Raw genomic sequence first — 15,000 nt, 5'->3', positions numbered from 1 at the left:
ATATGCAAATATGTAAACGAGTGCAAGGTGGGCATCCATGCCTGCAATCAGTTTGCTGAATGCAAAAACGTTATCGGGTCGTATCATTGCAAATGCAGCCATGGTTTCCAAGGCAATGGGTGGACTTGCAAAGATGTGGAAGAATGCAAGTTGGAAATCCATAATTGCAGTCTTCATGCATCCCACACAAACAGCGTTGGTGGATTCAGTTGCACGTGTCGCAAGGGATTTGAAGGCAATGGGTGGTTGTGCACTGATGTTAACGAGTGCCAGAGAGGCATCCACGGCTGTCACGCCCATGCAACCTGCCATAACTCTCAAGGCTCGCATAGTTGCTTTTGCAACACAGTATACAGAGGAGATGGAAAAACGTGTAGTGGTAAGTGCAAGGAAAGGGATGCTGTTTGAAAAATAACTTCAATTCGGAACAAAAGGGAAGAGGGACTAATGTGCAGAAGATTGGGTCATAGGGCTACACTGCTTTTTGTTATTAGCAGATTTTAATGTCATCGCCACGAATACAATTAATGGCGGTAAAAACGAGAAAAAGGTTGATTGGTATGTTTGCATGTGAATCAAAGGCCCAGTAACGAAAGACCCCTCATTCATCGATCACGTTTCAGCAGATTCCCGATCTGACGACCCTTTGGCTAGGCGTGTCTAGTCCACGCTTGTAAATTTTTTTCGTAGTTCGAAACTTCGAAATGCAATTCAGATAAATCCAGGCTTGAACTGGGCAATATCTAGGTAACTCTTGCCATCGGAGAGAATTCCCTTATTATAACGAGGTGAGGTTTCGAGCAGCGAAAACATGACATCTTCAGGTTGGAAAATAACATGATATCTTCACGCGTTAAAAGACCACCGTTGCTATGGTTACAAAATAAATCTCGCCGTTCTACGTTAGGATTTCAAAAAATATTTAAGTCAAATGGTTTGGTATTTCATTGGTGTTAATATGATAAACAGAACATTAAATAACCGCTTCGAGATTCTCTTCGAGTGTTGAAAAATATTTCACGAGTGCATGAGCACAGCGAACGAGTGAAATGTTTTTCAACACGAGAAGCGAAATTTCGTATCTCCTCGCGGCCATATAATATCCTCTATGTACAACTCACAAAGTTTATTTTTACGATTTATCTTTGTCAGATATCGACGAATGTCGAGATGGACCCAACAGGTGCAGTTTAAATTCACGCTGTGTCAACAGTCCAGGCTCGTATGACTGCTGGTGCGATCGCGGTTTCCGAGGCGACGGGATGTCTTGTACTGATTATGATGAGTGCGAAGATGATCTTCACGATTGCCACAAGAAAGCCACGTGCATCAACACAGAGGGCTCGTATCGGTGTAGTTGTTCCAAAGGATACCATGGAGATGGTAAAGTCTGCAAAGGTGAGTGGGTCGACGAGTGCAGGTTACAGGGTCAGGTTATAACAATGATCAGCACTAGAAAAATACAAGTGATGACTCCCGAATAAAAGGCGTTGCTTAGTTGATTGAGTACGCGGCTTCAAAGCTGGAGTAAGATCAAGAGTAACTTAAGCGTCCCTTTACAACTTTCACCTGATTTATGAAGCCATAGAAGTAAAGACCCCCAAAACAGGCACTGTCGGTGGGAGCGGGTCTAAGAGACCCGCAAAAGGGGTACTGTCAGTGGGAGTTTGTCTGTAATAATTTGCCCATATTGATCAGTACCAGGCAGTAGCAGAGCCGACGAAACTACCGACGTCAGTTCACTATGCATGAGAGAGCCTAAGCAATGGACAGTGACGACGCCCAGGAGGACGTCATCAGAAAATATAACTTCGCGTCGTTGGAATCGTCTCGTGATTAGCTCAAGTCGTTTGAAATGAAAACTAAGGGTGTGTTAGATTGACCCTATTCCGGAATAAGAATACGTGGAGTGCTGATTTAAAACGGTATGTCTGGCGTTTTGAAGCAACAAGGATAACAAAGATATGTTTAAAACAGCATTTTACCAGGTGTTCGACAATTTTAACGTGAATCTTCGTAAAAACGAAATATTTTAAACTTCTATTCCATGTGTTTCTATTCCGGAATACGGTCAATCGAACGCACCCCAAATGTGTAACAACATTCCAGGAATAAAATTACTCTGAACGGGGTGGTTGTTAGGAGAAAAAATTGACGATCTATCGTCGTGTGCTCACGTGCAAGACCGCAAATTGATAGAGAAACACTCTTGATAAAATGAACGTGCAGGGAGGGTAGAGTCTCTATTTTTGTTCATAAAACCCATTGTTTTGTGGTGTTGCCGCAGTCATTGTCATTTTTGCTTGAGCTCCCTCGCGTTAGACCACTCAACACAACGCGATGTATTAACAAAGGACCGTCGAGGGAAGGAAAATTGCCAGACTTTCTAAGAATCTCTTCAACAATTTTCCGGTTTACTTTCTTCGTCGTTCGGTTCCAAAACTGGCGCTTTGCGCTCGTTTGTGTTAATGGAGGTAGAGTCGACTTGTGCCAAGTCTAGAAACCGATACTGAAGATTGGCTGGTTGGTTGCCACTAACTAATCCACTATATTTTTTCCCACAGCCTCTACAGCGAGTGGCCTGCTTCCCGCCCGCGAAGGTTATATATTACTGTTGTCTTGGGCGATCATACTCATTCTTACTCCACAATGACATGAATATCTCCATTGTTCACAAATGTTCATATACAGTAACGCAGCCGTGATGACGTCAGCGAAAAACCATCAATAACTGAACAGGTCGTTTTCAACTGTACAAATTAATTAAACTGAAGACACTCAGTAGGTGGTTTTCACGCTACATCACCGCCATTTTGTTGGACGAAAACAAAAGATCTCTCCTTAGCTCTTCAAATTTTGTTCGTCCGCCAGCAATTGTACATTACACCATTGTTATCTGGGTCTCCGCTAGAGATTGGTTGCAAATCATCTATTATGTTTTGAATTAAGCTCGTGAAAGGAGAACAGGATCAATCTCGTTCCCAGAGCCTCCGTTACCTTGGTCCACCGGACCGGGCGTGGGAGTCGCAGTTTCCCAACTGCTGGTCAAGGGAACGAGGAGTCTGGTAACGAGATTGAAAACAGGACATAATAATTTTTTTTCCGGGCTTGCTCGTGTCGTAACAAAACCATTACTGATTTCATTCATTCATTCAACGGGATTCAAACTTACCATCTCACCTAATGTTATTACGAATTCGCCATCACTGGACCTTTTAGTCTCGGCAGTGTTACTCTCGCGAAGAGTCCTGCAGCACTGTCCCTGCAGCACTGTCCCGCTAGACAAGAAAAAAAAAAGAAAAAAATTTTTGTAACATTCTACATCTTCCTACAGCAACAGGCTTCCAGTTTAACACAATGATTTGGATATATTTCCACTACGCTGATAGCTAAGAGTAAAGCAATTCATGTTTGAAGTCAGAGCAAAAACGTATACCGGTGCAAACATCTTATTCATTGATCGGTTGGCAAATCAGAGAAAGCAGATTACAAATAATGAATTGTGTCTTTTCATTTTAATGAACGCTTTTTGATTCGGATTTTTTTTGCAAAATAAACCTCAAATCCAATGACGGCAAAGTATTTAGTTGCCCTTGCAGACATTCCAACCCCTTATGAAGGAAAATAGTGAGTATTAGTATTCTTTAACGCCTAAGGCGCGAGCCTGTAGAGCGGTCTGCTATATAAATGGAGTAAGACTGTTGGCCTTATAAGTCTGTACAACACGGGCTGTTTAATGGAGAGACTGGGCGAGAAATTATAGGATAAGAAAGTGTAATACGTAACTGTTTTACGCTCAGATCGCCAAAAAAAATACTTAAGCAATTTTTTCTTTGTTTTCAGAATTTCATGACAAATCGGGAGAATATGATAAAAATCGGGAAAGCGGGAGGGTTGGAATGTCTGCCCTCGCATTGGGCGAAAACCCGAGGAAGCAGAATAGGAGTTCCCGAATAGATATATATTGATTTGAAGAAAAAAAAAGAAAATGTATCTCGACCACACAGTGGCGAAGTGATCACGATTTTTCTATTTTCAAGGAACTAGGCGCGCATAGTCGTATTTTCTCAGCTGTCACCAGGGCCGCAGGGTGGTATAGGGTAATCTTGATACATACTTCGACCTTGTTTGCCACGTCAGCCGCGAGGTCGTCGTTGGATCATATTTCCATACGCTGTAGTCTCGATAATATCATAGTGTATGCTATATATAGCTTTCATAAATCAGATTGTTCTGAGCGAAATATTCACGATATGCTCTACATGTGCTTCATTACATTACATCCGTTATTACATTTATTAACAAGAACAAAAGTACCAATGCCTGCGATACAGCAACCGCACAACCTGGAATTCCAGCAATAAAACGGTTTAAAATTCAATTGAGGCCTTACACTACTGTAAAATTGATGTTAAAATTGTTAAAAACGTTTAGAATCCGAGCTTTCGCCGATCTACGGCATCATCAGGGATGATGATGCCGTAGATCGGCGAAAGAATTCCTAGGAGACACGATGATGCCGTAGATCGGCGAAAGCTCGGATTCTAAACGTTTTTAACAATTTTAACATCAATTTTACAGTAGTGTAAGGCCTCAATTGAATTTTAAACCGTTTCACTCAAAATGCTACTGAAGGACAACATCCAACGATTATTCCAGCAATAAATGTTACACTTTCGAAAGGAGGGGGCAGATTTAGGGTGTGTACGATTGACCGTCTTCGGGAATAGGAATACATGGAATAGAAGTTAAAAATCCTTGGTTTTACGGAGATTCACATAACAATTGTCAAATACCTGCTAAACTGCTATTTTAAACATATCTTCATTATCCTTGGTGCTTCAAAACGCCAGACATACCGTCTTAAATCATCACTCCACATATTCCAGAATAGGGTCAATCGAACGCATCTTTAGTGAGAACTATTGCTAGTTTAAACTTGTACTTTAGAGAAACCTGTTTTGTAATTTAATATAAATTAATACATATGTATAGCTAAGATAATGAAGGAAAAAATAAAACTACATCGATACGAAATAAACCATATCTTTTCTTATTTTACCTGGAAAGAAACTAGCAGTAAAATATGTGAGACATTATGAGGAGCGAGGATAGCACAGTCGGTTAGTGCGCGGCTTTGGTACAAGAGGTTCTGAGTTCGATTCCCGGATCTCACATCATTGTTTCAACTTCTTTCCGTTCTGTGCAGCTTAAATAGCTTTAAATACCCGTAAAACGGAGCACTGATGGCGAGGGGGGAGTAAAATGAGCGAAGTTACGAGTTATCGACGTTAAATATGGTTGCTTTACTTTTACTTTTATTATTGTAAAACGATGGGTGTTGATAAGAACAAAAGTTCTTTCGAGTTTATTCATTTAATTTTTCGTAATGGTTTCATCGCTTGTTAAACTCTGCGGAAATTCCGCTTCCGTGCCCACAATTATTAGAATCCTTCCTTGTTTTGTCTCTTCTGTATCATGGAAAGGTGATGAAACCAAAGCGGATCAATGGAGCTCATTCTGTGAACAACGAATCTCAGAGATGAAACGATCAGGACCAAAGATACAGCCACAACACAACACCACAGCGTTTAATATTATGAAGTTTCATCTAAAATGCGGGAATAAATTTCCAGTCCATTAGTACTAAAGATTGAATCAGTACAATTTGTTTTGCAGAAATGAATCCGATTTGCAACCTTTCCGTAGTCTATATTCAGTCATTGCACGACAGTAGTCTTAACGCACAAAACCTTCTTGTCAGTGTTGACATCATGGGTCTCACCGTTTTGACATCCCACGTCAATCAACAAGTTTTTGGATCTCAACTTGAATCGTATGCGAGTCACATACGTGGAATGGATTGTTACTATCGAATAGGCCATTCCGGAATTGCGCTGGGAGCTGGGGCAGGTTTCAAATTTGAGCCAATCGATAAATTGACACCATCACATAAAAAAAAAACGTTGAAATTGGCCATCTGGCTACGTTGGATGCTTTTAGGTCGAACAGAGACCAAGTTACGGACCTTTGGGGTGCAGAGATGGCAGAGATGAAGAGGTGCAGAGATGGCATGGGATGCAGAGATGGCCCAGTGGTGAGAGCACTCGCCTCCCACCAATGTGGCCCGGGTTCGATTCCCAGACTCGGCGTCATATGTGGGTTGAGTTTGTTGGTTCTCCACTTGCACCGAGAGGTTTTCTCCGGGTACTCCGGTTTCCCCTCTCTTCAAAAACCAACATTTGACTTGATTTGTGTTAATTGTTAATTTCAATTTACAGTGTCCCCAATTAGTGCTTCATCGCTAGAACGACTAGACACTTAAAATAAAGTTCCTTTCCTTACCTTAAAACATTGTTAAAAATCCATACAAAGGTCTCTAATCTTGGAGCTGCGTCCCCCAAAACCACGTGAACGATTTCTGTAATATTCATAAAAATAGGCAAACAAAATGATTTTCATCTCACCTACTTTCAAATACTAGGTCCATGACAGGATTTTCTAGTTGTCCCAAATCTGATAACATTTTGTAAAGGGTTTACCATGGTTTTGGGAGACACCTCAAAATTAGAGACATTTGTATGGATTTTCAACAATGTTCTAAGGTCCCGAACTTGGTCTCTGTTCGACCTAAAAAGCATCCAACTTGGACAGATGGCCAGTCTGAATGTCATCTTTCATGAGATGGTGTCAATTTATCGATTGGTTCAAATTTGAAACTCGCCCCAGTTCCCTGCGCAATTCCGGAATGGCCTATAGGTGAGAGACTAGACATGGGAACCGGTATGGCAAATTCTGAGAAATTGGGAATGATTTAATAAGGTACCAACAATTTTAACGATTTTGCCGCAAGTTTTATTGTAGTATTGATGTGATATGATGGTAAACCATGCAATCAAGTTTAAAGATTTTCTGTCGTAGTACTCAATGGCAACGTTTTTTCTGTTTTGTCTTCCTCACTCGCTTGCAAGTCGGGTTCACCTTCGCAAGCTATCATTACATCTTTTTCCTGAGGCCTACTCGACCTTGTTCTTCGACCTGTGTTTTATGATTAGCTTTTACTACCCCTGTTATAAATTTACAATACTACAGCATTTGATTGATACATGTACTAATGTTACTGTGTCCAAATATCAACTGATAAACGGTGGATCTAAGTTTTATTTCTAAAACTTACCATTTTTCCCTTGATCCTTCAGAAAATCATCCTTATCTCTATGCCATATCTCTCGCAATAAAGCTCCCGTGCCCGGCTTGAAACTTTCGGCGTCTGTTACACACTTTTCAAGTTCCTCCCTTCCTTTGGGGGTGCTGGACACTCTTGTCACCAGCATTTCCAATTCCGCATTGTGTGAACCGGGCAGTACTACCGAGCATTTCCTTCTGTATTTTCGCACCATTGTGGACAAATTTTTCCTCGATTCTCGCACGTTCTTCAGTCGTTTACTGCGGCTATTTGGGCTGAGGTAAGATATCGGATGATATCTTTGATGATGAGGACTGCCTTTTCTTTACGTCTTCTGGACTTAGAGCCTCCCTGTGGTTTAGACGTTCAGCAAGCCTAACTTGTACACGGTGACATGATCGACACTTTCGCTGACATTCCACTCCGTTTGCGACGGGAGTGTCATCGATTTTTACCAATCGCGTGCAAATTCGGAATAAGAATACGTGGAGTGCTGATTTAAAACGGTATTTCTGGCGTTTTGAAGCAACAAGGATAACAAAGATATGTTTAAAACAGCATTTTACCAGGTGTTCGACAATTTTAACGTGAATCTTCGTAAAAACGAAATATTTTAAACTTCTATTCCATGTGTTTCTATTCCGGAATACGGTCAATCGAACGCACCCCAAATGTGTAACAACATTCCAGGAATAAAATTACTCTGAACGGGGTGGTTGTTAGGAGAAAAAATTGACGATCTATCGTCGTGTGCTCACGTGCAAGACCGCAAATTGATAGAGAAACACTCTTGATAAAATGAACGTGCAGGGAGGGTAGAGTCTCTATTTTTGTTCATAAAACCCATTGTTTTGTGGTGTTGCCGCAGTCATTGTCATTTTTGCTTGAGCTCCCTCGCGTTAGACCACTCAACACAACGCGATGTATTAACAAAGGACCGTCGAGGGAAGGAAAATTGCCAGACTTTCTAAGAATCTCTTCAACAATTTTCCGGTTTACTTTCTTCGTCGTTCGGTTCCAAAACTTGCGCTTTGCGCTCGTTTGTGTTAATGGAGGTAGAGTCGACTTGTGCCAAGTCTAGAAACCGATACTGAAGATTGGCTGGTTGGTTGCCACTAACTAATCCACTATATTTTTTCCCACAGCCTCTACAGCGAGTGGCCTGCTTCCCGCCCGCGAAGGTTATATATTACTGTTGTCTTGGGCGATCATACTCATTCTTACTCCACAATGACATGAATATCTCCATTGTTCACAAATGTTCATATACAGTAACGCAGCCGTGATGACGTCAGCGAAAAACCATCAATAACTGAACAGGTCGTTTTCAACTGTACAAATTAATTAAACTGAAGACACTCAGTAGGTGGTTTTCACGCTACATCACCGCCATTTTGTTGGACGAAAACAAAAGATCTCTCCTTAGCTCTTCAAATTTTGTTCGTCCGCCAGCAATTGTACATTACACCATTGTTATCTGGGTCTCCGCTAGAGATTGGTTGCAAATCATCTATTATGTTTTGAATTAAACTCGTGAAAGGAGAACAGAATCAATCTCGTTCCTAGAGCCTCCGTTACCTTGGTCCACCGGACCGGGCGTGGGAGTCGCAGTTTCCCAACTGCTGGTCAAGGGAACGACGAGTCTGGTAACGAGATTGAAAACAGGATATAATAATTTTTTTTCCGGGCTTGCTCGTGTCGTAACAAAACCATTACTGATTTCATTCACTCATTCAACGGGATTCAAACTTACCATCTCACCTAATGTTATTACGAATTCGCCATCACTGGACCTCTTAGTCTCGGCAGTGTTACTCTCGCGAAGAGTCCTGCAGCACTGTCCCTGCAGCACTGTCCCGCTAGACAAGAAAAAAAAAAGAAAAAAAATTTTTGTAACATTCTACATCTTCCTACAGCAACAGGCTTCCAGTTTAACACAATGATTTGGATATATTTCCACTACGCTGATAGCTAAGAGTAAAGCAATTCATGTGTGAAGTCAGAGCAAAAACGTATACCGGTGCAAACATCTTATTCATTGATCGGTTGGCAAATCAGAGAAAGCAAGTTACAAATAATGAATTGTGTCTTTTCATTTTAATGAACGTTTTTTGATTCGGTTTCTTTTTGCAAAATAAACCTCAAATCCAATGACGGCAAAGTATTTAGTTGCCCTTGCAGACATTCCAACCCCTTATGAAGGAAAATAGTGAGTATTAGTATTCTTTAGCGCCGAAGGCGCGAGCCTGTAGAGCGGTCTGCTATATAAATGGAGTAAGACTGTTGGCCTTATAAGTCTGTACAACACGGGCTGTTTAATGGAGAGACTGGGCGAGAAATTATAGGATAAGAAAGTGTAATACGTAACTGTTTTACACTCAGATCGCCAAAAAAAATACTTAAGCAATTTTTTCCTTGTTTTCAGAATTTCATGACAAATCGGGAGAATATGATAAAAATCGGGAAAGCGGGAGGGTTGGAATGTCTGCCCTCGCATCGGGCGAAAACCCGAGGAAGCAGAATAGGAGTTCCCGAATAGATATATATTGATTTGAAGAAAAAAAAAGAAAATGTATCTCGACCACACAGTGGCGAAGTGATCACGATTTTCTATTTTCAAGGAACTAGGCGCGCATAGTCGTATTTTCTCAGCTGTCACCAGGGCCGCAGGGTGGTATAGGGTAATCTTGATATATGCTTCGACCTTGTTTGCCACGTCAGCCGCGTGTTCGTCGTTGGATCATATTTCCATACACTGTAGTCTCGATAATATCATAGTGTATGCTATATATAGCTTTCATAAATCAGATTGTTCTGAGCAAAATATTCACGATATGCTCTACATGTGCTTTATTACATTACATCCGTTATTACATTTATTAACAAGAACAAAAGTACCAATGCCTGCGATACAGCAACCGCACAACCTGGAATTCCAGCAATAAATGTTACACTTTCGAAAGGAGGGGGCAGATTTAGGGTATGTACGATTGACCGTCTTCTGGAATAGGAATACATGGAATAGAAGTTAGAAATCCTTGGTTTTACGGAGATTGACATAACAATTGTCAAACACCTGCTAAACTGCTATTTTAAACATATCTTCATTATCCTTGGTGCTTCAAAACGCCAGACATTCCGTCTTAAATCATCACTCCACGTATTCCAGAATAGGGTCAATCGAACGCATCTTTAGTGAGAACTATTGCTAGTTTAAACTTGTACTTTAGAGAAGCCTGTTTTGTAATTTAATATAAATTAATACATGTGTATAGCTAAGATAATGAAGGAAAAAATAAAACTACACTGATACGAAATAAACCATATCTTTTCTTATTTTACCTGGAAAGAAACTAACGGTAAAATATGTGAGACATTATGAGGAGCGAGGATAGCACAGTCGGTTAGTGCGCGGCCTTGGTGCAAGAGGTCCTGAGTTCGATTCCCGGATCTCACATCCTTGTTTCAACTTCTTTCCGTTCTGTGCAGCTTAAATAGCTTTAAATACCCGTAAAACGGAGCACTGATGGCGAGGGGGGAGTAAAATGAGCGAAGTTACGAGTTATCGACGTTAAATATGGTTGCTTTACTTTTACTTTTATTATTGTAAAACGATGGGTGTTGATAAGAACAAAAGTTCTTGTTTTTTGAATACGAAAAGAGGTTTAAAATTAACTTTCGAGTTTATTCATTTAATTTTTCGTAATGGTTTCATCGCTTGTTAAACTCTGCGGAAATTCCGCTTCCGTGCCCACAATTATTAGAATCCTTCCTTGTTTTGTCTCTTCTGTATCATGGAAAGGTGATGAAACCAAAGCGGATCAATGGAGCTCATTCTGTGAACAACGAATCTCAGAGATGAAACGATCAGGACCAAAGATACAGCCACAACACAACACCACAGCGTTTAATATTATGAAGTTTCATCTAAAATGAGGGAATAAATTTCCAGTCCATTAGTACTAAAGATTGAATCAGTACAATTTGTTTTGCAGAAATGAATCCGATTTGCAACCTTTCCGTAGTCTATATTCAGTCATTGCACGACAGTAGTCTTAACGCACAAAACCTGCTTGTCAGTGTTGACATCATGGGTCTCACCGTTTTGACATCCCACGTCAATCAACAAGTTTTTGGATCTCAACTTGAATCGTATGCGAGTCACATACGTGGAATGGATTGTTACTATCGAATAGGCCATTCCGGAATTGCGCTGGGAGCTGGGGCAGGTTTCAAATTTGAGCCAATCGATAAATTGACACCATCACATAAAAAAAAACGTTGAAATTGGCCATCTGGCTACGTTGGATGCTTTTAGGTCGAACAGAGACCAAGTTACGGACCTTTGGGGTGCAGAGATGGCAGAGATGAAGAGGTGCAGAGATGGCATGGGATGCAGAGATGGCGCAGTGGTGAGAGCACTCGCCTCCCACCAATGTGGCCCGGGTTCGATTCCCAGACTCGGCGTCATATGTGGGTTGAGTTTGTTGGTTCTCCACTTGCACCGGGTACTCCGGTTTCCCCTCTCCTCAAAAACCAACATTTGACTTGATTTGTGTTAATTGTTAATTTCAATTTACAGTGTCCCCAATTAGTGCTTCATCGCTAGAACGACTAGACACTTAAAATAAAGTCCCTTTCCTTACCTTAAAACATTGTTAAAAATCCATACAAAGGTCTCTAATCTTGGAGCTGCGTCCCCCAAAACCACGTGAACGATTTCTGTAATATTCATAAAAATAGGCAAACAAAATGATTTTCATCTCACCTACTTTCAAATAGTAGGTCCATGACAGGATTTTCTAGTTGTCCCAAATCTGATAACATTTTGTAAAGGGTTTACCATGGTTTTGGGAGACACCTCAAAATTAGAGACATTTGTATGGATTTTCAACAATGTTCTAAGGTCCCGAACTTGGTCTCTGTTCGACCTAAAAAGCATCCAACTTGGACAGATAGCCAGTCTGAATGTCATCTTTCATGAGATGGTGTCAATTTATCGATTGGTTCAAATTTGAAACTCGCCCCAGTTCCCTGCGCAATTCCGGAATGGCCTATAGGTGAGAGACTAGACATGGGAACCGGTATGGCAAATTCTGAGAAATTGGGAATGATTTAATAAGGTACCAACAATTTTAACGATTTTGCCGCAAGTTTTATTGTAGTATTGATGTGATATGATGGTAAACCATGCAATCAAGTTTAAAGATTTTCTGTCGTAGTACTCAATGGCAACGTTTTTTCTGTTTTGTCTTCCTCACTCGCTTGCAAGTCGGGTTCACCTTCGCAAGCTATCATTACATCTTTTTCCTGAGGCCTACTCGACCTTGTTCTTCGACCTGTGTTTTCTGATAAGCTTTTACTACCCCTGTTACGTACGGATAGGACAGTTTTGAACCCTCTTCTGTAATTCTCGTTGAAAATCACGTAAATATATGGGTTGATGGCTGAGTTGGCTACTGCATTTAGGGCTTGCGACAGAAAGGATATTGATGACACACTCGGTGAAAATGAAAATCAAATATCAAGGAAACCATCAGTGAAAATACTGTAACCATTATAATTTCTAAATTTACTGAACTTTCAGGTGGAATTTTTCCATCATCTACAGCATATTATTTTGTTGTAGACTTGCTACTTTTTCTCGAAGAACTCTCCGGTCCTCTTTCAGTTCTTGCAATTACGTCAGCAGTTAAGTCTTGCAATGAATTCTTTGCACTCTTCAAAGCTTGACCCTGTGTTTAAGGGCATGTACTAAAACCAGGATCACCGGAACACCCCGGAACACAGGAACACTCCGGAACACCCTGGAAGTAACCCCAAACCCTCAATTTGGCTAACCCTAGGCCTAAAAACCAATATAAGGTCTAGCTAGCCTAGGCCTAAAAACCAACTTAAGGCCTAGCTAGGCCTAGGGTTAGCCAAATTGAGGGTTTTGGGTTACTTCCAGGGTGTTCCGGTGTTCCTGATTTTAGTACATGCCGTGTTTAAGCTGGGCTGATACTGTACTGAAGGCGTCAAAAACCTTGCCAATTTCAGCAGTAGTGATTGTTACTGTATCACGCCTTCGTACAGTGTGAGGAAGTGCATGTCATACGACAAGCCCCATCGAACCGATCTGATTTGGTGAAAATCACACTTAGTCCATGGGCCAGGACCCCAACAATTAAATGTCGAATTTCTTACCGCTGTTAGGGACAAAGGCTACCATACCTCTTTGCAAACTTTTCTTCCTCTACTTTTTTTAGTCTGATAGCCATGCCAATGGTATAGCTTTCTTGTGTTAATTACGTGAAGAAATGACGTCACCAATATCACAGACCATCTCTTCTCTTCACTCCCTATTGCAACATTAAATGTTTTATGCAGAAAAAATTGAACAGGTTCTGGTTTAAATAAGATCAATAAATGCTAAAGGTGGTTTTGAAGACGACCCATCTTTGCAAAGGCGTTTCTTTTGTGGTTGCTGTAACAACGAAGTGACTTTTTTTAAAGGCTTCCCCACAGTCTTTTTACAATTCACGACGGTCAACGGTCAGCGGTCGGCGGTCGGCGACCATGATGGCGGGAACACAGCGGTCAAATGAGTGCGCATGTGCGTGATTTAAGCACTTCCGGTCGCTTTCCGGAACACACTACGGAACGAACTGTGCGTGAGTTTGTGAATGAAATATTGCTGGGAATCTTTTTTTGGTGGATGAATCATTACCTAAATGACTTACCACGTATGATACCACGTATGACTGAAGACCTTTGCGGTAGTAAACGCAAAAAAGGGGATCCAGTTTTGAGTAAAACTGCTTGCTTATTTTCATTATGGTAAGGTGAGTAAAAAGTAAACAAAGGCATTACCCCGTAAACTATTTCTGTTTCCTCGGCTCCAACTACGATTTACGTTTTATTTTACAATTCGATGTGGGCTAACGATCATTTTAGCACGATATTTAAGACAATTTCAGGTAGATCTTTAACCACTGAAAGCTCACTTCGTGGAAAACGTAATTACATGTGGTGAAATTAAGAAATTCTATGATCGAGAAGGAAAAAAATGTTAAAGTGCTTTTCGAATTCATTAACCAGTACACATGATTTTAGTGTCTTCAGTTCATCACGTGCCAAGCCAGAATATATTGTGCAAAGATTTAAACATCTTAAGAGCCATAATAAATTTAAATACGTGTAGGAATAGCAAACTCAAACTCAGCCTATTAATATATATACCTGTAAAGCGGAAATTAAGAAGGCAAACAGAAGAAATGGTGTACTGTCTAGTCCAAGGATTAACTTATAAATTAGGTCCTCTGAAATCTCAAACCCTGACTGAAGGAAATTGACCTTGTTTCATTCCAGACAAAATCCCTACTCACCCCAAGTGGGCTCAATGTGAGGGCTAATGTGGCAGGAGGTCTAAAAAAGTCATAACCTGTTAAAAAAAAAATAGTTTCAGGCCAAGCTATCATTCCAAGACAGGTGGATGAGTTCAAATCAAAAACCCTCTGTGGAAAGGTTGGATATTGTCAGGAAAAAATGGAAATAGTTGAATTGATTGAGGAGTATTTCACTAGTCACTAACAACATGGCACACTTCAAGAACATATTAACTGCTTGGGATGATGCACTTAAACTAAATTAACTGCTTTCTCGTGTCTTTTGGTTTCAGAGTGTGGAAGTTGTTCCATGTTGCTGGTTTTAATTTGTGACATTCCAGTCTTTGAAATCTTATCTGTATTAGCTGGCACAATTCCTCCCTTGCATGCCTGCTGTCTTCCCTTGATTATCACTGTTACTAGGTTGTGTCCTTTGGTTTTGTCATC

At 40.7% G+C, this 15,000-nt stretch overlaps 1 protein-coding gene across 1 annotated transcript in view; it reads left to right on the top strand.

Annotated features, from left to right (window-relative positions):
• The window catches only part of LOC138005730 (fibrillin-1-like), a 28,248-nt gene that overhangs the window by 2,345 nt on the left and 10,903 nt on the right, over positions 1–15,000 (top strand). Inside the window, exons 4-6 of the mRNA XM_068851916.1 lie at positions 1–379; positions 1,153–1,398; positions 2,565–2,623. The exon at positions 1–379 is cut by the window's left edge and continues 356 nt beyond it. Of these exons, the coding sequence (XP_068708017.1) occupies positions 1–379; positions 1,153–1,398; positions 2,565–2,623 (684 nt within the window). The remainder of the gene's footprint in view (positions 380–1,152; positions 1,399–2,564; positions 2,624–15,000) is intronic.

Source organism: Montipora foliosa, chromosome 6, assembly GCF_036669935.1.
Source record: "Montipora foliosa isolate CH-2021 chromosome 6, ASM3666993v2, whole genome shotgun sequence".
In the NCBI taxonomy this organism is placed as follows: Eukaryota; Metazoa; Cnidaria; class Anthozoa; order Scleractinia; family Acroporidae; genus Montipora; species Montipora foliosa.
Note: the sequence above shows the minus strand (reverse complement) of the source record. Positions and strands in the feature narration are given on the sequence as shown.